The sequence below is a fragment of the Mytilus trossulus genome, chromosome 2, assembly GCF_036588685.1.
Source record: "Mytilus trossulus isolate FHL-02 chromosome 2, PNRI_Mtr1.1.1.hap1, whole genome shotgun sequence".
In the NCBI taxonomy this organism is placed as follows: Eukaryota; Metazoa; Mollusca; class Bivalvia; order Mytilida; family Mytilidae; genus Mytilus; species Mytilus trossulus.
Window position 1 is genome coordinate 49,489,285 of NC_086374.1, and position 25,827 is coordinate 49,515,111.

At 31.2% G+C, this 25,827-nt stretch overlaps 1 protein-coding gene across 1 annotated transcript in view; it reads left to right on the forward strand.

Annotated features, from left to right (window-relative positions):
- Window positions 1–550: 550 nt before the first annotated feature.
- The window catches only part of LOC134705824 (uncharacterized), a 46,785-nt gene continuing 21,508 nt past the window's right edge, over window positions 551–25,827 (forward strand). The window contains exons 1-4 of the mRNA XM_063564540.1: window positions 551–666; window positions 953–1,114; window positions 6,523–6,582; window positions 7,100–7,303. Coding sequence (XP_063420610.1) covers window positions 606–666; window positions 953–1,114; window positions 6,523–6,582; window positions 7,100–7,303 — 487 coding nt within the window. The 5' untranslated portion in view covers window positions 551–605. The remainder of the gene's footprint in view (window positions 667–952; window positions 1,115–6,522; window positions 6,583–7,099; window positions 7,304–25,827) is intronic.

Below are 25,827 nucleotides of genomic sequence, written 5' to 3' on the forward strand. Positions count from 1 at the left end.
AAACAATGGAAAAATGAAAAAAACTTATACATATTGATCAATCAATCAAGGAAGTTGATTCAAATCTATCATTTGACTTTATTACAAATTGGATGCTACAATGTAGACATCCAGGTATGCATACATTGTTCACTTTGATCAATCGAATTGGAAAAAAAGTGTAAACATTTTTCATTGCGATCTGAATGGACGGATGTTCTTTGTTGCTTTTAATACATATAATAGTATCACGACAGTGTGCAACATTGAAACTGTGTTTTTTTCTTTTTATTTTAAACTAAAAACAAAAGTATGATAATTATTTTGTTCTGAAATTCTGAATTTTAAGACTGACATTTGGGGACACACATTGCATTTCTATATTTGTCATATTATTGAAAATATATGGAAATCAGATAATTTGACCTAGAAAACACTCCTACGTGTATATTATCAAGCAAGGGTTATAGTAAAGTGTCCGTATTACTCAGTGAATGTTTCAATCTATTTTAATTCAATTCAATTGGTATTTTTTGTACACGATGTTTCCTTCCTTATCGCAGTCTCCATCCAGGAAATGATTATGCCCAAAATGGCCATATTTATTTCATAATTAATTTAGTGACATGTCGGCATTGATTTTGGTTTTTCGTTTAATTTTGTTCTATACCTTTGTTTCTGTATCAGGTATGTTACACTTGATTGTCGTGTATATCCAATTATTATAAAAACAAAATGTAATTTGTGAACTAGTAGGAATGTGATATTTGAACAACATCAACGCACATTTTCATGATTTTTTAATAATTCTTTATGATAGAAAAAACGTGGTTTTAATAATCGAGTTTTATAACACACATTATGAAATGTTAACTATATATATAATCATATGTGATGCAATGGGTTGATTTCTAGTATATTTTACTAATTTATTTTCAAAATATGATTACCCTTTCGAATCTGTCTGTTTAAGATGGTCAAGTAAAATGGTATGATGCCGTCAAATCATGTAAACAAAAAGGAAAGATATTAGTCCATGAAAAATGGATCAACGCATCTAGTTTTGATTCCAGACAAGATACCACAATGTGGACATCTAGTTATATATTGTCAGTGAACGATGTAAAACACACAGGTATGCATTAATTTAGAGTTTCCTTATAAAATAAATTCATCTATATTTGTTTGTTTTTTTATTGATATGACATAAATTATCACAATTCAAGTAAACCAAAGATTAAGGAGAAAAAGGCGAAAAACAATTTGATTTTTGGAGTTCATGCGAGTGCATGTGATCATCTCAGTTTGTAACCTTGATTTCTCTTAGTCTTATCGATGTACGAGATTTATCGTTGCGGGAAAGTTTATCTTCTTTTGCTAATATGTTTTTTTAATTAAATAAAGAAATCTCAATTGATATTTTAAAGTATGTCTTTCTATATTGTTATGTTACACTATTATTTCAGGTAAGAGTTAAAATTGGCGTCTGTAAAAACGTTGAAAACCGCTGCATTTTTTGGCACCTATTCTAAGCCACGAACCTGGTTTTTTTTTTTTAATTTTTAATGTGGATCTTAATTTTTTCCCACTTTATTTTTCCTGTTCGAATGGTTTCTCTAGTCAGTTTTGGAGCACTTTATAGCTTGCTGTTTGGTGTGAGCCTAGACCCCGTGATAAAAGGCCGTATTTTGACTGGTCTATAAAGATTTACCTTTTACAAATTGTGACCCGGATTGAGAGTTGTTTAATTGGCGCTTATACGAAATCTTCTTTTATCTAAAATATGGACTATACAATGCGTTTTTATACATGGCCCAAAGATACTTTACCATTCTTTCCACTTTAGCTTTTGGACATTTTTTTTAATTTATTTTACCTTTACATAAACAGTGCTATGCAATCAGCTGATTTGACGTGATAAATATAGAGTGGATTTTTCATGATGTTTATAAAAACTTCGCATATAGTTCGGTGAATATGCAACACTTTCGATATTGCTTGTAATCAATAATCAGTAATCAGAATTTTCAAATTTGTAATTCATAGGAGAATATCTTTTTAATAATTATAAGTACCACTACAAACTGCTTAGAGTCTAAAAAGACCATAGTTTGGTGGTCGACCGGTAAGGTCGACCACAGATTAAACTTGACTAGACTCGCCATTATCTCGAAAGTACTTAACTGTACTCGACTTTACTTATAGATATAGAATGATGTGGTATGAGTGCCAATGAGACAACTCTCCATCCATTTCATAATTTGTAAAAGTTAACCCTTATACGTCAAAGTACAGTCTTCCATACGTAGCCTTGGCTTATACCGAAAAGCAAGTTATACAGGGCTACAAAAATACTACAAAAATACTAATGTAAAACAATTCAAACGGGAAAACCAACGGTCTAATCTATATGAAAAACGAGAAACGAGAAACATTTATGAATCACGTCAACAAACAACCACCAAATAAGTCTGCTTCAGTACTTGATAATCATGAGTAGTGTGAAATGGTCTCGACAAAAGTTCTACAAGACTTGACTCAGTCTCGACCTTCAAATTGAGTTTTCTGGTCTGAATCAAACCATCTTACTCAATTATATATTTTACTTACAAAATTGCAGGCTATTTGATGGAAATAATTAAGCTTGGTGTATTGCGGTCAAATTTAAGAATTAACTTTTTCTAGGTTAAAAAGAGATAGAATTTTCAGTTTGGACTTAATTCAGTGAGACATCTTTAATAACAAATAAGTTTTTCAAGTTGTTTGAAAACTACATCACAACCGAAGATTCAGTAAGATCAATATATTACTGAGATAGTTGTAAAGTTTTATGAAAATCCAAGTCAATTTGAAAAAGTTATCAACAAATTTAAAGGTGACTATATGAATTCAGTATCAACTGAAAATTATATTCTTTAGCATGTTAAGCTTGACAGCAATTACACCAAACTATCACACAAACTAGCATTCTGTAAGCTTCATGTATAATTGAGATAGCTGTAGAGTTTTATAAAATCCAAGTTGACTTGAAAAGTTATAGAAATAATCAAAAATTACTATCTGAATTTAATCAAATTCTTGGTTTTTTTTCACCTTTTAATTAAACCCTTTAATTTCACAGCATTAAACCAAAACTACCTTATAACCTAAGTTTTTGTAAGACCAATATGTAATTTAGTTAGATGAGCTGATTCAGACCAGTCAAGATTAAATTTTAAGGTCAATACTGAGTCTAGACAAGTCAAGACTGGTCGAGATAGGTCGAGACTGTCTGAGTGGAGACTGGTCGAGACAGATCTAGACTGGTCGAGCCTTTATCGAGACCATTTCAGGCTTCACCAAGATTATAAAGTACTAAATCAGACTTATTAAATACAGTGGAGAACAGTAAGTACTATTGAGATAATGGCAAGTCTACTCAAGTTAAATCTTCGCTAGACCTCACTGGTCGAGCACAAAACATGTTTTTTCAGACTCAAATCAGTATGTAGTGTACTTCATTTATTTAAGTGACAAATGTTATAACGATGTGACATACACCTGTATAAGTGTTTTTCTTAATAAGTTAAACAACAAAGTACGCTCCACACAGTGGTCATATAATTCATTCCATTGTAAAACAAATCATGGTTTCATAATAGCCATCTGCTAGATCAATAATGTATCATATATTTGTTCAATCCGAGTAAAAGAATAATGCAAGGTATAATTTGATTTCGACAATGGTTTAAATGAACTGGTAGTCTAATGTTAATTTGGGATACAACTTCTGGAAAAAACTTCTGATTTTGCAAAGATTCAATTATATTCATGAATCTTTTGAATTGGATTCGATCGTAATATGCTTTTTATTCCTGTTTTGAATTTTCGGCAGATGATTTCTTAATGTCAATTTGATTAGCGATGTTCAAAGATTATGATATTTGTTACTGTTGTGTCTGTTTACCTTGGAGATTGTTTAAAGGGTTTCCGAATTACTTGTACTAACTTTTATGTCCGTCATATGATATATTTATAATAAGAACGATTGTAAAGAGAGTTTATTTTCTTTTTGTATATTCTTGAATCGGATTTTAGAAATTGAAAAATATCTTTCTTATGTAGACGAAATGCGCGTCTGGCGTATTAAATTATAAGCCTGGTGCCTTTGGTAAATATTAACACCACTGGGTCGATGACTTGCTGGTGGAAGTTTCGTCCCCGAGGGTTTAACCAGTCCAGTAGTCAGCACTTCGGTGTTGACATGAATATCAGTTATATGGTCATATTTATAGATTTACCTTTTGCAAAGGAATGAATTATTCGAAATACTAAGGATTTTCTTATCCAAGACATATTTATCCTTAGCCGTATTTGGCGAAACTTTTTGAAAGTTTAGGTCATAAATGCTCTTCAACTTTGTACTTGTTTGGCTTTCTATCGATTTTGATATGAGCGTCACTGATGAGTCGTATGTAAACGCGCGCGTTTGGCATAATTGATTATTAGCCTGGTACCTTTAATAACTACTAGAACACACCCGTGATATCGCGGGTCCGTGACTGAATTAAAGTATATAACTATGCGCAAAACTTTTTTTTGTATTAGTATTGTCATCTGATAAAGTCATGCCGATTATAAGATAGTTATCACAGTTTTCTCTGCTTTCAAATCAAATCTTTCTGTTTGAACTCGCCTAACTGGAACTTATCAATTATTGGTAATATTAATTATTTGGAAAACAAAAGGTCCTGGGATGGAGTATTTTTTTAATCAACAGCATTGTCCTATATTAGTTATAAATAAAGTTGAATTCTTTGATTCGCTGTTTTACGTCATGCCCGCTAACAAATTGAAAACTGTACCTATACGTCTTATTTTTAGTATTCGTATTGTTATCTTATAAAGTTTTACTGATTAAAATACTACAATAAGTTACAATTTGACAATTTAGTAGTGTCAACCCTGTGATTATGACCCGTGTGTATAGCATATCCTGAATACACCGTTTGGTGGTGCGCCTGGTCAAATGCGGAACGTACAGATAAGGTAATAGGTAACATATGAATATGCTATTGGTATCGGTATGGGACTCGAACCGGAACTTCTTAATTATTGGCAATATTAATTACGTGGAAAACAAAAGGGCCTGGAGTGGTGTAAATTTTAATCTACACCTTTCTACTAAATTAGTTATATATAAAGTTAAATTCTTTGATTCGTCGTTTTTACGTGATGACGGCTGACAAATTGGACCTCGTAATTTTAGTATTATAGATTTCTCCCTATATGACGCCATCTTTTTACAAACAAAATTGGAAATCATGAATTTTATCGAAAATCCCTTCAATTAACAAATAAATAAATTAATCCTTTAGTTTTCAAGAGACAAAATGATTGAACGTATACATTGAGGTGGTTAATGAAACACTCAGGATTTTTGAATATCTATAAATCTTACATCGGACGTATGTTTATCATAGGTAAATAAAGGCAACAGTAGTATACCGCTGTTCAAAACTCATAAATCCATTGACAAAAAACAAAATCGGGGTAATAAAAATTTTATGAAATGACATAATATAAAACGTCAATTAAGCATAATTCGTCTATATGTTTTAGAGTTAAGTGTGACGTCTATTTTCACTGAACTAGTACACATATTTATTTAGGCGAAGAAAATCATAAAAATACTGAACTCCGAGGAAAATTCAAAACGGAAAGTCCCTTATCAAATGGCAAAATAAAAAGCTCAAACACATCAAACAAATGGATAACAACTGTTATATTCCTGACTTGGTAAATGCATTTTCTTATGTAGAAAATGGTGGAATGAATCTGGTTTTATAGCATCTAAACATCTCACTTGAATAAAAGTCGCATCAAATTCCATTAAACCTTTGTATTGATAACGATGTATGAACAAAACTGAAGCTTACCACCGGTAGCTGGATTTCTCCCAGTGTGTCGGGACAGCGACTCATTGGTGACATTGGTGTGTTTTCTGTTTTTTGGTTGGGTTGTTGTCTCTTTGGCTCATTTGCCATTGTAATTTATTATAACTACTATAAATGCAACCATGGTACTTTAGTGAGAATCTATGACAGAAAAATTGATTTCCCGCATTTTCATGTAGTGATAAAAGATATTTAATTATCATGTTATTAAGCAAAAGAAAAGCATTTCAAACTGTTTTCTTCACAAACGTTCAAACTTTATCATTTGCTGTTATTGTACTGTACGTTGAGTAAATACCAATAATCTAAGTTTTTTTTATTATTTTTTTTATTTAAACCAAAATGGACACAAACTTGGTTCTTTGATACGAACCTACGCATTTGTTTTACCGTATTTTGTAGTAGACCAAGTCAACATCATATAGAAATTAAAAAACGTTAACAAATAAGTGTCTTTTTGGAATTGTTATCTTTAACTGTGCAAGAATCATCAAAACATTATTTTTATATGATTCTTATCATCTTGCTCTAGTGCAAAGCAAAACCATTTCAAACTGGTTTATTCACATACTGATCATTTTCAATGTTTGTCATTTTAATGTTTTAGCGTTGTACGTTGAGCAAGTACCAGTAACTGAAATTCATCGAGGACTTTGTATGAATAATAGTAAGTGTTCAGCTTATAAATGATAACATGCCCAATAAGAAACCTCACTTTGAACTGCTGAAAATATCACAAGGCATTCAAATATCAATTGTATTTCTCAATATAGTCAACATTTTAAATTTTTTGAAATACTAAGGCTTTTCTACCTCAGGCATAGGTTACCTTAGCTGTATTTGGCAACAATTTTAGGAATTTTGGATCTCAATGCTTTCAACTTTGTACTTTATTTGGATTTTTTTTACTTTTTGGGGATATTAGAAGTGTATTGTCCATTTTTCATTGAGAAAAACAAAATTGCCAGATAAATGTGTAATAAGAGATATATGAATAATAAATATGAATTCATTGGTAGTTCTGCATTGAAACATTCTTACAAATCGTTACATAAAATATATTTGGACATTTCAAATAAGTTGAAGGCTGTCCGCATTTACACATCGACAGACCAAAATATTTGAAACCATTATCTTATTCTGCGTATAGTGAATTGTACCCTTTGTAATTTGATTGTTTGCAGAGAATTTGGATAAACTTATTATCTTGAAACCGCCTCTTAACTATACTCTTCAAAACTTCAAATGCCATTGGGATCACAGATGGTCAAGAAATTATCCCGATGATTTGCTAAATATTACAAGTTTAAGCGTTGTAAGAGAAGTGCTTGATGTCATGGACTTTGGACAGAAGTATTGGCTAAGTGACATAAGTGAAAGTGTGTATAGTAAGTATGTCGAATGTAACAAGTAACGACAGATTAGATTTACCATGGGATTTATTTTATAGATTGTGATATGTGGACTAAAAGAGTATAGTGATAGTATTTCCATTATATTATGTATTTCATCAAAAAAAGTACATATATGTGTACATGTTTTTTGTAATATGCTATGTTTTGCGATATTAACGGGTACATTTTACTGCACCAGATGCGAATTTCAAAAATAAATTTCTTATCAGGGATAACATAAAGTCTTACACGTGTAGTCAATTCCTGTCAAGAAATAAGAGATATGCATAAGATGCTTTCCAAAGATTAATAACGGCAAATTAAAAAAAAACACCAGTATTGTCATTCTATAAAAACAAGAAGATTTGGTATGATTGCCAATGAGTCAAATCTTAATTACAGACCAAGTTAGCAATTACAGGTGACCATACGACTTTCAATAATGTGCAAAGCATAGGCAGCTATAAAAGGCCCAATTGGACGGAGTTTTGGTCTTCCACCAAAAGACTACTGGAAACCCAATGGGTACAAATTGCGCTACTCTACTTGCAGATTTGTTTTTGTATTCCTATGAAGCAGAATTTGTCCAAGGGCTTGTACAAAAAGGAGAACAAAATTGTCAAGTTTTTTAATTTCCCCTTTCGGTATATTGATGATGTACTGTCTCTTGATAATTATACTTACATTTAATATACCCAAGTAAACTTAAAATTAAAGATAATACCAACACATATAAATCTGCTTCCTATTTAAACCTTTTTCTCGAAATGACTACTGATGGTTGGTTGAATACAAAATAATATGACAAACGCGATTATTTTAATTTTCCTATAGTCAACTTTCCATTTCTGTTTAGCAACATCCCAGCAGCACCAGCATACGGAGTTTATGTGTCTCAATTGATACGTTACTCTAGAGCTAGCTCAAAGTATGTTGACTTTGTTGAACGAGGAATACTGCTTTCTCAAAAGTCGCTAAGACAGGGCTTTGAATCAATCAAATTAAAGTCATCACGCAAGAAATTCTACGGTCGCCATCATCAGCTGATTGGCCATTGTGACAAAAGTGTGTCAGAAATCATATCTGATATTCTTCCTCAATCATAATAACCTTTCATCATTACCGAATAGAACAACGAAATAACACGACTTGTGCCGTATACGGTGCAGCAAATGCTCACCCTTCCGGAGCACCCGGTTTTATTGGAGTTCGTATTGTTTCTTCTTTATTATTTGTAACTGTTGATGTAAATGTTTTTTGGTTTGACGAGTCTTTGTTTTCTTCTTGGTTTTGATTGTTATTGTCATAAGAAGTAAAACAATTCAAACGAGAAAACAAGAGATTTAAGTACAAAACAATGAACGAAAAGCTACTTTGATATACAGCAACATCGGACAACCACTTAATTACAGGCTCCGGACATTGGACTGGGGAATCTCTCTAGACAGTCGTAAATATATTTGGGGTCATTGGACAGTATTGTATAGTCAATCAATCCAAACGCGTTGTCTAATTTTCTGTTCTGATTTCTTTTCAGGTTTGGTACATCAATGTGAAATGTTTAATCACGTTGGATATGTAATATCGACAAGGAAGTCTTATACGGCATTGCGTTTTTGTGATGAGATGAGTAATTATACATGCATTGATGGTAATTAAAAAAATATAATCTTGATTTCTATGAGGAAGACAGTAATTTAGAATTTGACAACTAGATAATTACATTTGTATGTTACTGGTGACATTTTACTACACTCATTTTCATGTTCAGTATTATGTTGGGTTGTTGTCTGATTGATATTAATGTCACAACTAATTTAATCTTTCATTTTAATTTACCACTTTTGCTTGAGTTAAGCCTTCCAATTTATATTTTATCGTGTGTTTTTTCTATGTTGTGATGTTATACTATTGTTTGAAAAAAGGTTTGGTGCCATTAAAACGTTTAATCCCACTGCAAAGGTTTACTCCTGTCCTAATCTGATGTACAGTAGTTGTCGTTTGTTTATGTAATTAATATGTGTTTCTCGTTTCTCGTTTTTTTTCTTCTATAGATTAGACGGTTGTTTTTCACGTTTTAGTGGTTTAACACTAGTAATTTTGAGGCCATTTATAGCTTGTTGTTCGGTGTAGGTAAAGACTCAGTGTTGAAGGACGTATGTTGACCTATTATGATTTACTTTTATAAATTGTTATTTATCGCATTGGCACTAATACTGCATCTTCCTATATATAAATACAAATAGATGCATTATACCTAAAATTACTGTTATGTTTGTTTAAAGTTTTCTTTGCGTTTGTGTGTTGGCTAGCAAAAGTAACGGTTAAAGAAAATAAAGAAAAACGAATAGTTCATTCAAGTTTGCCAATGATAAACTGCACAATTATGTTTTCATCTATATATTTACACAATCATGAATATCTTCATAATTAATTTTCATAGGTAAGAAGTACAGAACAGCTGTCTCACTGGTAAAATATCTACACCACAGACATGGAAATGATTACGAAAAAAAGAGTATGAACTACTCTGGTAGGTTGAAAAGATATATGTCTAGATGAAAATGTAGTTGTACTCAATATATAGAGAAGCTTTGGAAATATAGCATCAGCATCGGGGTTTTTAATAATATTATCTTTGATAACTTTCAGGAATTTTTTGTTCTCGCAAATTATCTTCACTATTCGCAAGGAGTATGCTATTGGTCGCCTCTCTTGGAGTTCGAGCGAGATCTTCGTTATAAAAAAAAAAATATTAAAAAACATGCAGGCAATTTTTCATGTGTTTTTTTTATATTCGTTCTATCTTTATAAACATTACAACATCAGGTGCGTTAGTAGTTCAGATCTACATGAATAGATTTCCATTAGGGTAACTGATGGATTTTAATAATCGTGCCAGAGGATATATAGCTTCAAGCTCAAAAGCACATACATTTCTGTGTACTTTGTATTGTCAACTAACAAAATTTGTGTAGATTTATGTTAGGTTTGTACGTAATCGGTGTAAAACTGTCCATACGTAAAACACTGCCCTTGGTGGGACATTACTGTTTATCGTTAACCAATTGATATAAAAATGAAAGAGATGAGGTCAATTATATGTGCAATACCATCAATAACAATCGTGCTGTATCAGTTATCCATTATGATATCGATGTATGTCACAAACGTTATACTAATCTGTATGATGACATGGCAATGATATATATCATTATCATATACTTGTATAAAATATTAGTAAAATATTACAGTTCAATAACATTTAAAAATATCAAAAGGCTATAAAAGGATTACTAGGTTTATTAACCAGATTCCTAAGAATTTCCATAGCGGGCTGATAAAGGTACCTTTATTAACTGCTTCTGGAATGTTATCACATGCCTTTCCGTTAATTTCCGTGACGTTTATCACATGCAACTTCGTGCATCTCCGGAAATTTGTTTGAAAACGGCAAACTTTTCACAAAATGGTTGAAGAGCAAAAAGGAATTAAGTTAAACATGTTTTGAAAGACATAGATAAGATGACAACATTATTGAAGAACGTGGTAATTGTTGTGACAAGATAAATAAAATGCTTGTAATATCAATAAAAACAATTAAAGTTAAGATTTATTTTTGGTTGTCTGTGAATGTTATCTAAAAGTGCAAAGGCTTGTCTGTATTTCTTCTGCTGAAGTATATGATAAAAAGATAATTACATGTCATTTTTCATATCAGACCCTTTATCGGCCCTCGTTCATGATATTAGCCCTCGAGCCTGCGGCTCTTGGGCTGATATCATAACCTTGGGCCGATAAAGGGTCTGATATGAAAATTGCCATGTAATAATCTATACTTATCATATGTATACTAGTAAATACGGTAGTTTTGAATATTTGATAAATAATCTGCTGTTTAAAACATATGCGCAGTCTTGATGTGCACCCTTTATCACACACTTTATCACACCCCTAATCATTTTTTTTTTAAATTTTCACATAATGTCCATTTTAATTTATGCAAGCTTCTTCAGAAATATTTTTCCACAAAATGGGTTCTTTTAATGAACGGTCATTTGGGCGTGACGCAATTGATTGTTTAGCATTTGATGTCACAAACGTCGAGTTTATATTTTCTCCTGACACACGAAATGCAACTATAAAAAAGAACTCAATGAAATACCATACAAAACACACAAAAAAGTAATATAGGCAAAACTTTGTCAAAATAGATTAAGGATGCAACAGGAAATAAATTTTATATACTTTGACAATGAATTCGAAAAATTGTTCAATTAAAGCAATGTGTGTTTTCGTACGTCAAGTTCGACGTTTCATAAATCATATATATTTTGGTTAATGAAATACAATAGAAATCTGAAAAACACAGTTTATCAAAAATCTACATCACAGGAAAACTTTACGCCAGGATTTAAATGATAAGATTAATGTGAACTAAATGCTCATGTGGATTTTTAGCCGTGAGATAAGTTTGTTTATTAAACTCTAAATAAGCGACTATTCTTCTTGGTGTTTCTTTGCTCTATGCATTCACCTCGCGATTTTGTGTGATCCATTTTAAAGTGGTTCCAAACACTTTGACGGAAATTAATTTGGCTCGTTTAATTGTCATTATATTTTGACAAACACATTCTCTTTAACCGTTTGATAATAACATTAAAATTTCCAAAAACTTAAAATTGGAACAATTTCATTGGATATATAGAAATTTGCATAACATTAATTTTGATCACTGAAAAGCTTTATATTTCCTTAACAATATAACGCGATTAAAACATTTATCTGCTTTGTACAGAGTTATCTCCCTGTAGCATTAGGAACTTCCGTTCATGCTAGTTGTGAATAAGTAGTGATTAGATGTTTACTTATACGGCATCTACTAAAAAACATCGTTAATTTCTCACTAAGAATCTTTACAGGAATAAAAATTCAGAACAGCTGTATCACTGGTTAAAAACCTCTATCCAGACATGGAGGAAATCATAACCAGACGAGGATAGATAACTCTGGTATGCGAATGATAGTATATCTGTACACGAAAAAAATATACATGTATTTTATGTTTTTATCATTGTGTTCGAATAAATGAGAAGTTTTATAGTTCATCTCAACATTGGGTGTTTCGTAAATGTGATTGAAACTGACATTTGACACCTTATTTGGTTCATATCACCCTAATTTTTTCCTGTTGCCGAGTATAACAATTAATAATAAAAATTCATTGAATATCGATCGAATTTAGTTTACGTTAAGTGAACAAGGAGCTAAAATAACTAGTATCTCAATTGTTTGCTAAAAAAAATTGAAAGGTCTTTCCTGTAAAAGTGATGTTTTCGTAATGAAGTTGTTACCACCTTTTATTTGATATACTAGTACGTCAAGCGTACCTTCTGAATCTTTAAACTTTTACACATATTGACGCCATTCACCTTACGTTTTTGAGATCGTAAGTACGATCTTTGTAATGTAGGCTTGATGATCTTTCATTTGATATGTGGCAACGCCATGTTCTAGAAAATTTAATTTTTACACCTAATAAACCCATCGAACTATTTTTTGGAGGACAGGAATTGATATTTGTAAAGAACACGTTATGACCTTTCATTTGATATACAACAACCTTATCTTCAAAGAAAAATTATGTTTTGCACTCATTGACCCCACCCAACCACTTTGTTTTGGGACGTAAAGGTTTATATTTGAAGTGTACGCTGTATGGACTTTCATTTGATATGCAACAACATAATTATCTGAATACTTTGATTTTTTGCACTAAATGACCCACCCTTCCCACTAGGATGGAAAAGGGGTTTGAATTTTTCATTTTTGAGTAGAACTCATTTATTTTGAAAAATTGGAACCGTTAATGTTATTAGACGTTCAGTTTGATATACAAAATGACCGCATTTGGCAAAGTGCCAAAAACGATACAAGATCAATTATATAAAATAGAAGTTATTAAACTTACATAGTCAAGGTGAAACTGAAAATTGATTTATTTTTTTAGTTTTTCATTGAACGTTTTTGGTAATTGTCAAACATGATCATCATGTTGATAATATTAATTTCTGAAAAATTCAGTTAGTAAGCAAAATTTCAAACTGCATTACCTCTAAAACGACAATAGATATATCAAATCCGTTGAATGATAAATGATCTGCACGTAAAGGACAACATTGTAGAAAATTGGGACAATTCAAAAGTTCATCAAGGTCATAATAAATCATCAAATATATGATGCAATACCAAATAGTCCAGTCAATCTAGCATAAATTTGACCCCAACCTGAAAGTAATTGCAACAGAAGATTTTTGAGTTTTAATCTTTAGCATTATACCCTAAATATACACAGAAAAAAGTCCCATAAAATCTAACTTGCGGAAGACTAAAAAAATCACCATTTAAAATTCCTATGGAGATTTGCATTGAAAAGGGAGATAACTCTTGCAAAAAAGGCAGAAATATCAATAAAAATTGATACAAAATTAAAAGTTTACCGCTTCTATTCATAAGAATGTATTGATTTTTGATTTTTTAGCGGTCTTTAGAGTAAAACAAACAACTCTAAATGTGTTTTCATATCTTTTATCAAGCTATAATCTAGATTTTGTAATTCATTAGTTGACCATTTATTGAAACTTTCAACATGTCGAGGTAAAGAATCTCAAATTTAATAAAAATAATTAAGCATGTATTCTTCTTTTTGTGGTTTAAAGTTTCATTAGATATGTAAGTTGCTGAAAAAATATAATATACAAATATAAACAACACCAAATTTTTCACATTATTTTTTCAAAATGGTTTCAAAGCTGCAAATTTGCAATTTCTTTAATGAAGAAGGCAAGAAAAAAATAAAACTACCCATAGCACTTCGGTTTTGTACATTTCATGAGAAGAAGATTATATAATTTAGTCAAATACAAACTTATAACCCCATCAAATTATTATACCTTCCATAAATTTCCAGAAAAACAACCAAAAACTGACCAAAAAAACCTAATTTTTGTAAGAGTTATCTCCCCTTCCAATGTTAATTTCCATAGGAAATTAAAAATGCTGATTTTGAGTTTTCCTCAAGTTAGATTTAATGGGACTTTTTTCTGTGTATATATAGGGCATAATGCTATAGATTAGAACTAAAATACTTTCTGTTGCAATTAGTTTGAGGTTAAATCTTAGTTTGACTGGACTAAAACCTGAGAACTGGAAATCGTAGAGACATGAAACTACCACCATTCAACTCAGGACCATTTGACCTTTCAAATGTCACAAGGTCAAGGTCATATTATACTTTGAAAGTCAAGGTGAAATTTCATTATGACCTGACATTGACCTCAAATTGAAGGTCCTAACACATTGATCATTTTTACATTTTAAAGTAGGTTGATATCTGTTAGCTTTATAAAAATATACACAAAATACTATACTTTCAAGAATAATCTCGTCGTAACTTTTAAATAGAGTGTCGGACACTTTTCAGCTAAGGTATAAAATGTAAAGCTCGTACTGAGGAACATTTTATACACAGTATGTGTTAGATTTGAAATGTAATTCCAAATTGTTGGGTTACTTCATTAATTATTACTGAAGTTATTTATTTTATTTGTAATACTTGTAGATACGATTTTTGGGTATTTGCGCATACATGTAACGTTGCGCTCTTATGAATTGCTATATTTCCCGTTTTTAATGTTTTATGACGTTTAGCCTTTTACGTACGTTACGTTGTCTATAGTTTTTATTCATTACAAATTATTTGATTACGGAGACACATCGTTATTTATAGAGAGATCATAATCGGTAAGAAATAATTTATGTATACATTTTTAAGAACAATATTTATTTAAAGAAGAAATATTAAGAATTGTAAAAGTATATATAAAGTAATATTTATTTCAATTAACCTTTTACTTTAACAAGTTATTCATTAAGCGTGAAAGAAAGTGTTTCCTATTGTTTGTTTAGTATTATGATTTTAGTGTTTTAAGATATATTTTTACTTACGATGTATGTTTATGTGTATTTGTATTCTATTGTAGAGAATCGGTTGATATAATATATGAGTATAAGAAGCCAAAATTAAGTGTAATTTTGAGGAATAAAAGATACATATTTATACCGCATACTTGAGTTATCGTCTTATTATAATTTGATGCCTGCCTGAATGATGTGATCCGCTACAGTATGTATGCAGCATATTTTTATCCTTTTCTTAAAATGTAAGCTTGAAATTGAAGCATATTTTTAGGCACTCAGTGAACTTTGACCTTGGATACAAATTAAAGGTCACATAAATTAAAGAATATTGATGAAGGTCCCAAGTCTCTACGATGTCCGGTTCTCGAAATATAATTTTTCGAAAAATGTATAATTTTTCTAGGGAAATAACTCCTTATCAGATCAAATAACCTGCTTATTGTTTATGTTTATTAACCATGTCATCTGTTCCTGTACATGCTGCTATTTTCAATTCTATTCTATCTCTGATACTTTTTAAGAAAATTGCAAATAAAATATTTGCTTCAAGGGGATATAACTCTCAAAGGGGATGATGAAATCCTGTACAGCCTCATCCGGTAATAGGTCATATCGAGATCTATCGATGGTCAATATTTAGTCTTGATAACTTCAATAGAAACGAGGGAAGGGCATGTCAAAAAAATTCCGGAAGAAAAAAGAATTAGAAAAACAATAAGGTCTTTTCTAACGTAGGGGCCAAACAATTCTATAATTAAACTTTGTTTCTTTACCTGGTTTTTTGGGGGGTTCATATGACTGATAATAAATAATTAAATAATTAACGAGGAAAAATCATGTCCACATTATTTTCTGTTAGTGCCCTATGAAAGTACCCAATTTTAATGTTTTTCCCATTTTTTTTCATCAATATTTATCCATTTTTGGTTAAAAAAAATAACAGTTCCGCAATTAAGCTTTTTTTCATACTTTCAATAAAAATAAAATGGGCCTTTCTGAATAAATACAACTTAAAAAAACTATTGGTAGGAATTACTATAAGAAAGTTTTATCATATGTTGATGCTCTTTCGTGTCAAATTTACCATCCAGTAATTTTTGTAAACTCTTTTATTATTTTAAGAACAAAATGCATATTATTTCAATTTCTTTGTTATAAATGATTGAAAACAAATCTATACATTTGAAGAAGAAAAAAAGTGAAATGGGTTGGTCATGTTTCTAATAAATCTCATTTATTTTATCCCTCATCCATTTTCTCAAAACTTTGGCTAAAAAGACTTGCTTAATTCGTAATAAAAATTGAAAAATGTATCACTCAAAAACTTCTTATTGTAATACAATGTTCACCATTTTTTCACACGGTTAAGTTTGATTATGTTATTTATTTAATTCATTGCTTTATATTTTCCACTTGTATCACATTGTTTGGAAATTAATTTCAGAACGAGATGTCAACGTGACTAAAACTTCAGAATAAAATTGAGAAAGGAAATGGGTAATGTTTCAAAGCGACAACAACCCGACCATAGAGTAAACAACAGCCGAAGGCCACCAATGGGTCTTCAATGTAGCGAGAAACTCCCGCACCCGTAGACGTCCTTCAGCTGGCCCCTTAAAAAATATGTATACTAGTACAGTGATAATGGACGTCATACTAAACTCCGAATTAGACACAAGAAACTAAAATTAAAAATCATACAAAATCAACAAAAGCTAGAGGCTCCTGACTCGGGACAGGCGTAAAATTGCAGCGGGGTTAAACATGTTTTGGAGATTCCAACCCTCCCCAACACCTCTAGCCAATGTAGAAAAGTAAACGCATAACAATACACACATTAAAATTCAGTTCAAGAGAAGTCCGAGTCTGATATCAGAAGATGTAACAAAAGAAAAAATATAAAATGACAATAATAAAAAAAATAACAACAGACTACTCGCAGTTAACTGACATGCCAGCTCCAGACCTCAATTTAACTAATTGAAAGATTATGTCTTCATCATATAAAAATCAGGCACAATCCCTCCCGTTAGGGGTTTAGTATCATACTATCATTAAATATATGAGAAGAACAACTCGTGTGATGCCAAAAACTGTTTTTATTTTTAAATAAATGTGTTTAGTTCCGATGCAAAGACCCTATAAGTGAATTAATACTAAAGCCAAAATATGCAATCTTTAAAGGCCTGAAAACAGTATCGTAACTGTATCCCTTCTTAATAAGTCTGTTTAAAGGTTTTGTAAGCTTTGAGTTGAATACTGACATTTGTGTGCTTTGTGAATATTATTACCATAAAAGATTGGATGTGAAAAACCTGAACTTATAAGATGTCTGCATGTTGAGTGATATTTACGAATACTCTTTATACCGATGATAAAATGTAGTATTTTTTTTTACTAGTTTGTGATATCGAATTGTAATTTTGAAAACCCTGGTGTAATAATTTTTCAGTAATTCATAAATTTCTCTCGCTAAAATCAAATACGTTGTTACATACACGAGCGAATTGTACAAGTTGATATACATAAACACCATAAGATGGTGACAAGGGAACGTCACCTTCTTAAAATGGATATTTAACGATAGGAAATGAAAAATCATCTCTTTTATCATAAATTTGTGTATCAAGCTTTCCGTTAATGATATAGATGTCAAGATTGTAGAAAGGATAGTGATCATTGTTAGTATTAGCTTTATTTAAAGTAAGTTCAACAGGATAAATTTCTTAAGTACACATTATGGTCCGAGAACACAATTAATTCGTAGTGCATTTCTTTAAGAACATAAATGGAAATTAAAAAAATCCCACCTGCGCTTTCTCAATGAAATTTTTATAGTGTGTTGTACTATTTTTGGGACAAATTATATCAAAATTATAGAAAACTTCACGTCTCTAACTGAAAATATGGACAATTTTGTGTTTAGGGTGTCTTGAAATCTTTTGACAGCTTCCGAAGTGCTAATTTTTAACCTTTTTCAGCTGGATCAAATCACTACTTTCCTGTAAAATTCTGAACCCAAATTTTTTTACAGTGTAATTTCACCCCCCCCCCCCCCCCCCCCCTACTTACAATTTGAGGCATTAAACATGGCGAAATAAATTTGGAAGGGGTATAAAAATTAATGGCAAGTAACCCACTGTTAACACTATGGACTATATCGTAATTATTGAGAGCCAATATATCATCCAAATATCTAAAAATATTGTTAAATTTACATCCTTAAAGGAGATTTTGTATGGAAAGTTAGTACTCTTACATTGTCCGGTGGAATTATTTTGATTGGACTACTAGTGGCCTGCCTCAGGTAAGATATATTATTGTTCAATTGTTTCAAAGTACAACTGAAATTATTTGATAAACTCGTATATTTTATTACCAACGGCGTGTAATCTTCATTCATCTATGAACATTTTGAATACATGATAAATCTATTATTAATGTTCGGTTTAAAGTTCTTAATTCTAAGAATGAAATATGCGTATATAAAATCATGATTAACCAACCAAACCAGACCAGATGAACTTTTATGAGAAGTTACAATTACTACCTCCTTATTGAATCACCCGTCACACTATTAGAAAGTCGCACCCAATATTAAATGTCAAAATATTAAAATGACAGAACCGGCATTGTTGTCAGGCTATATTTAAAGATATGGATAATCTATAATTGAATAAATTATTGCTTGTAAAATTCAAATTTTTACACTACGAGTAGCAATCAACCAATATGACATTAATATAACTAAATCTTTAAAAACTTATTAGTTGTACTTTTTATATGTTGATGAAATTGTTTGTACCTTAAACCTGTTAGTAATCACTTTGTTATGATAATTACCGGGTTAATAATAACATGAGCAATACAACGGGTGCCATATGAGGAGCAGGATCTGTTTACCCTTCCGGAGCACCTGAGATCACCCCAAGGTTTCGATGGGGTTCGTTTTGCTCAGTCTTTAGTTTTCTATGTTGTTTCTTGTGTGATATTATTTGTGTGTTTGTCGTTTTCATTTTTAGCCATGGCGTTGTCAGTTTATTTTCTATTTATGAGTTTGACTGTTACTCTGGTATCTTTTGCCCCTCTATTATTAACAATAAACTATAACAAATTCAGATGATATGCGTATATACAAATAGGATTTTTTTAAATTAAATTTTGCAGAAGTTTATGATATATATTTGTATCATTTCAAGTGTTTGGTTTTATTTCAAATTCCGCAATATTGGGTTTCAATTAAAAAATGCATGTTCTGCTTCTTTTATGTGCTGTCTGTGTAACTAAAACAAATGTGGTTTCCCTTTCATGCATAACTGTTCTTATCTTCTTTTATGCTATTCCTAGCAGAGAAATGTTTATAGAGATCTGATACGCAACAGACTCTTATCCTGTCAATACATTTGGGTTTTACTCCGATTCTAGTTCGCTCGAGTTTTTTTTCTAAATGTATTAATAAGATAGACTATATGCTTACTTTGTTTGCTTCTAAATTAAGTTTCTTATACTTTTTAGTACAAATATATACCCGATCGTAAACCTTTTTTAAGTAGATAAGTTAGATAAGCGATAGCAACGTTATACTATAAGGACTTTAATGGAAGATGATATTGGAAATATTTGTATTGTTTAAGAATCCACATCTGAGTGAGGCCTTTGGTGGGCATGACATTCATGATAATTCTTCAGTTTTAAAGACCATTTTAAATAGAAAGGAAAACAAACTATAGCTGAAGATGACCTTTGAGAACGAACGGGAAACGTTTATTGAGTCTTTGGCAGAAGTTCAGTTGATCGTAAATAAACTTGCTTTACATGGATGCTTGCAAACTATGTTTGGCATCTGTCATGCATACAGTCGGGGAATTTGAAATTTTATTTTATATAGAAGAATATAGCTATTATTAATGAGAAATTCTTTTTATAAATATTTGAAATAAAGTTGCATCCCAAATAAAACTTTTTTAATTCATTTTTTAAGTGTTGTGAATATAATATTCATTTCATATATTAGTATGACACGGCTTTCTTTGCAAGCCTTCGCGTATTTTGAACCAAAATTTCGAAACGATGAAGACTTAGTTTCAACTTTGTTCAATGAACTCCATGACAAATATTGTAACTTAATGTATTTCTATAAGTCTTATCGTTGCATTTGGATAATATTACAAAATATAAACGATGTTGCTACTTCGGGATCCATATTTTCGTTTTGTGTTATTTATCAGCTGACGGCAACTCCCTTATTGCATGTGCTGCTTCAAAAATATAGTTTTATAGTTTTTCATTAATAGGATCATGCGAACATTTGGTAGTCTCAAAAAAGAGAAGATAAAAGTCCCAGAACAAAGATTTAAAGAGTCTGTATATGATGATGATTGGGTCCAAATGAAGCAGACATCGTCATTGAAACATGACACAGCAGTATTACCTTCAGGTTCAGCCTTGTCTGCAAATATCCAAGATAAAAGAACATCAAGAAAATCGAATACAACTGTAATACGTATGTGATTCAACACACAGATGAAGTCACAGAATCCCATAAGATGAAAGTTTGAAATGGTAACTACGGCACACCAGAATGAAATAAAATTATTAAAATGTGAATAATTCGGTTTTTCATCTCAGTTCTTTTGATACCATAATAATTAACAATCTTTAATTTAACAGATTCTGTTCTAGTCAAAATTGTGACATTTTGTGAGTATGACTCGTTAGGCGAACGATGCATATATACCAGGAGATGCTTACTCTATAGACCAGTCATATGTATTTAGAGTTTATAGGATTCTTTTTTTATTATGACCTTTATTACCGTAGTCTTGTTTATAGATTTGTGAGATTTTCACACCCATGAACTTTGCCTTGATTTTAAAGATCAGTTTTACTGGCAAACGAGTAGCTACGGACTATAGTGTTGTTGATGCCCATCATCCCGTCATTCTTTCAATTAAGTTCGGGGTATATTGTTGTCGTGATGCCTGGATATTTATTTATCTGATATTGGTATATAAGTAAAGTTATCAAAAGTACCAGGATTATAATTTTATACGCCAGACGCGCGTTTCGTCTACATAAGACTCATCAGTGACGCTCAGATCAAAATAGTGAAAAAGCCAAAACATATACAAAGTTGAAGAGCATTGAGGACCAAAAATTCCAAAAAGTTGTGCCAAATACGGCTAAGGTAATCTACTCCTGGGGTAAGAAAATCCTTAGTTTTACGAAAAGTTCAAAGTTTTGTAAACAGAAAATTTATAAAAATGACCATATAATTGATATTCATGTCAACACCGAAGTGCTGACTACTGGGGTGGTGATACCCTCGGGGACGAAACGTCCACCAGCAGTGGCATCGACCCAGTGGTGTAAATAGTTATCAAAAGTACCAGGATTATAATTTTATACGCCAGACGCGCGTTTCGTCTACATAAGACTCTCAGATCACAAAAGAATTACTTTCAGACTTTAGTTTTTTTTTCGTTCAGTTGGTTTATTTACATAAGTGCAACATTAAAAAATATCACAGAAAATGGGCATTCAGACCGAAACCTTTTTTGGAAGCTTTGTGTGTATTTATGACTTAGTCGTCGAATTTATTTTTTATTTCGGTTGAATGACTTCACAGAATAACAGACTTAACACATTTATAGAAATTTAACTTGCCTATATTGTGATACAAAAATATCTTTAATTACTTAGGTTCTGGTAGAAAAACGTCATAATATCATACCATCGGTTCACTGATTTTGCATTGGTCTTCGTTAAACTGAGTTTGATTTTCGTACCGATTGTCGGACTTTTCTATTTTCCTGAGAACAAACTGATTTGTTTTTTAATAGGTTGAATCCATGAAAAATCATTTCTAACCGACTTATCTGGTATCTTTGTTTGCTGAAGAATTTTTTTTTTCAAAATATTGTACGCTGTCGACCTAGGATACTGGTTTCTGTGTAACTCATTCGTGTGACACATCGATATAATTAGTATAGTGGTTAAGATTATACCTTCATTCAATTACATCTATGTCACATTCATTAAACAAAATTAGTTCTGTAATGGCTGTGACCTGCTTCACTCATTAAAAACAGATATTAATCGTATCATATTGAAGGATGACTTGGGAATAGAAATATAGTAAATTTGGTCTTTGTCCAACTGGCAGTAAAACCCTTTTACACGTATTCCTTAGCTGTGCTAAAAGTACAAAACCACGCCTGATCAGAATAAGCAATTTTTTTTTTATTGAGTTTACTCAGTTAAGTCATTTCAATGGATTTCAAGGTTTGGTACCATTAAAACGTTTAGTCCCGCTGCAAGTGTTTCAACTGTCCTAAGTCTCTGATGTTCAGTGGTTGTCGTCTATATTTGTGTGGTTTCTCGTTTTCGTTTTTATATAAATAAGAACGTTTGTTTTCCCATTTGAATGGTTTTACACTAGTAATTGTTAGGCCTTTTTAGTGTGAGTCAAAGCTCGGTGTTGAATGACGTACCTTTACCTATATTGCTTTACTTTTATAAATTGTTACTTGGAAAAAAGTAAAATAAAAAAAAAAATATACTGCACTCTGAGGAAAATTCCACTATATCACATCTTCCTATATCTGAATCTTAGCATTCTATAAAGAGATTGCTAAACCCCTTGCATTTACAAACCCTTGCAAAAACTCTTTGAGAGATCAATAGTTGGCATGTTGCAGAACAAAATTTCTGTCCCTATCCAATATGTATTTCAAATAGCTTAGGTTACTTCTATATCAATCCAGACTGTGAAGTTATGCGGCAGTTCTACTTTGATCATTACTTTTAAAAACTCAAATTTATTTTTAATATTATATTATATTAATATTTTATATTATATTTTGGTAATTATTTTTTCAAGCCCTTGAGTCGGTAGGTTCAGAGAAACTCTGACGACCAGTATCGTTTGCTGATACTAGTATTTCTATATTAAAAGCCAAGCTTGATGACCCTTGTTTTAATTGATCTAATAAATTTTATTTTCCGTTTACAAAGTGAAAGGTGTTAAAAGTCCTTCATCTTAAGTTGATATTCAAAAGCCCATTAACAAGACAATCAACATTTAAAGACCTCTTCAGAATTTCCTTTTTAGTAAGTGTTTTTAGACATATTTTGAATTGGTTATTTATAATAACTATGTAAGGCTACTTATGAGTTGGTTCAATACTGTAAATTAACTTTATTATGTAAAAACAAAGAAGAACGTCATTATGGGTTACACAATCAACTTGTTTAGTTTCCTAATAAACTTATCGTAGATACCACAATCAAAATTTTGTACGCCAGACGCGCGTATCTTCTGCAAAAAGACGCATAAGTGACACTTGAATCAAATGATAGTTAAAAAGGCTAAATAAAGTACAAATTTGAAGAGCATTGACGACCAAAAATCCGTATCATTTTGCTAAACACAGTTTATTTCAGTATTTTATTCATGTGGTGGACAATCATTTATTTTTTCGATTAAAAGAACAACCATTGTAAAAACTAATCAAAATCATATTAGATACTAGGATTGATATTGGATGATTGAAAATAGCATATGATACCGCATATAATGCAAATTAACAGGAATGTCGAAGTATCTCGAATTAAACAAGAAAAGGCACTTTTTGTTTAATTAGTGATGGATGCGCATCTTCTGACACCAAAATATATTTTTTTAGCTTTTCTAAACCAATTTAGATTCAATTACCTCATCAAAATAAGTTTATTAGTTCACATATTACAATATATTACATTATGCCGTAAGTAATATGACCTCAATCTGCCTTTTTATCATATAAGGATGCCTTTAAAAATATGCGAAGGTGCTTGTAGAATAATGATTTTACAATAAATATATATGAACGTAGTGATAATGTAGATTAGATGAAATTAACTATTTATTTACATATGTAATTTTTTTTTTACTGGTTTTTGTATTTTCGTGTTAAAGTGTGTCAATTATGTCTACGTCTAAGACAGTAGATAGATGTAAGAAGATGTGGTACTAGTACCAATGAGACAACTCTCCATCCAAGTCACAGTTTGTAAAAGTATAAAAAATATATAAAAAAAACAATTGTGCAATTCAAGAAATAAGTATTGAAATGGTGCAGTATCTGTAACGTTGGTAGCCTATATATATTAACAAAGATACAAGCCATATGTACTTATTCAGATACTTTAATATAATGCTAGAGCTAACTAATCAAATCAAATACATAGTTCAATACGACACGCCCTTATCTGATATGTCTATCAACACACCAAGTTCGTGAACTCTGAACTGTATAAATGTTTATAACATGTTATAATTGAATGAAAGTTACAATATAACAGGACCATTATGGTAAATGACATTTTCTATCAAACTGGATATGTACACACATAAAACAAACTATTTATGAGTTATCTAAATCTGAAAATACAAATCTTGGGTCCGACGAGTTAAATGTCACACCTGATTTATATCTAAGGAAAATTACCAGGCTCCTCCAGTATCACAAAACATTCAAATAAAACAAAGTAAATAATACATTTCTAAAACAAACCAAACGCTTGTAAGGGGGACATCACAGGATCACCTGTTTCGCCATGTTTAAAAAAAGTTTTTGAATTTTGGTTCTAAATTTATTTAAGTAGATCGTGGTGATCCAAATTTTACGGGAAACTATTAAAATCTCGAATACTCTGTACATATAGTATGTCAAATTAATTGACAGGTTTTATGAACAAAAATGAAATGTTAGACACCCCTACCATCATTTATATGAGATTAATATGCTCAATGTTGGTTGACATTTCTGATCGTAGGTGTAAACAAAATGCTTCATCAAAGACACTACGCATTTGATTTGGTACGATATATGCGCCTTCTGTTTATATTAGTCACAGCAGCTAGAAAGCCAAATCAAAAACGAAGTAAAACAGCATTAAAACAAAATATTTTGAAAGTGTTGACAAAAAGTACGGCTTTATATTTCATGACAGTAATGTTGTCATATCTTCCCCCCAAAAAAGTAGACAATACATTTGGTCCGTGTTGAAAATCTTGCATTCGTATTTTTAACATTGACGGACCGGTTCGTGGATAATGAGTCTATATTCAACTTGACTGGTCTGATGATTTCCAAAGGAAAACAGTGTGGCATCACACATATACATAAAACATAATAGTGGACTTGTGTTCGAGAAACAATCTGATCAGTGTCAGTTTGATTGAAGAATTCACTTATCTATGGCGGAAAACCCTAAGTCCAATTCAGAGATTATGGAACAACAGAAAAACGATACAAGGTTCAATAAGCTAATGAACAATTAAGTGTCGTTGTACAGAATTTCATACCAAAAAAGTGGGAGGAGTCTTAACGTCATCCGCGCCATATTTTTTTCACACGAAGTCGAAAACAAGAAAAAAGACACATGTACTATAACATCTCTCAAGAGACCATATACATTTAGTGAAACATATGAAGCTACATTCATACGTGCAGTTTGGAAGTAAACGTAAACATATACAAATATATACACTA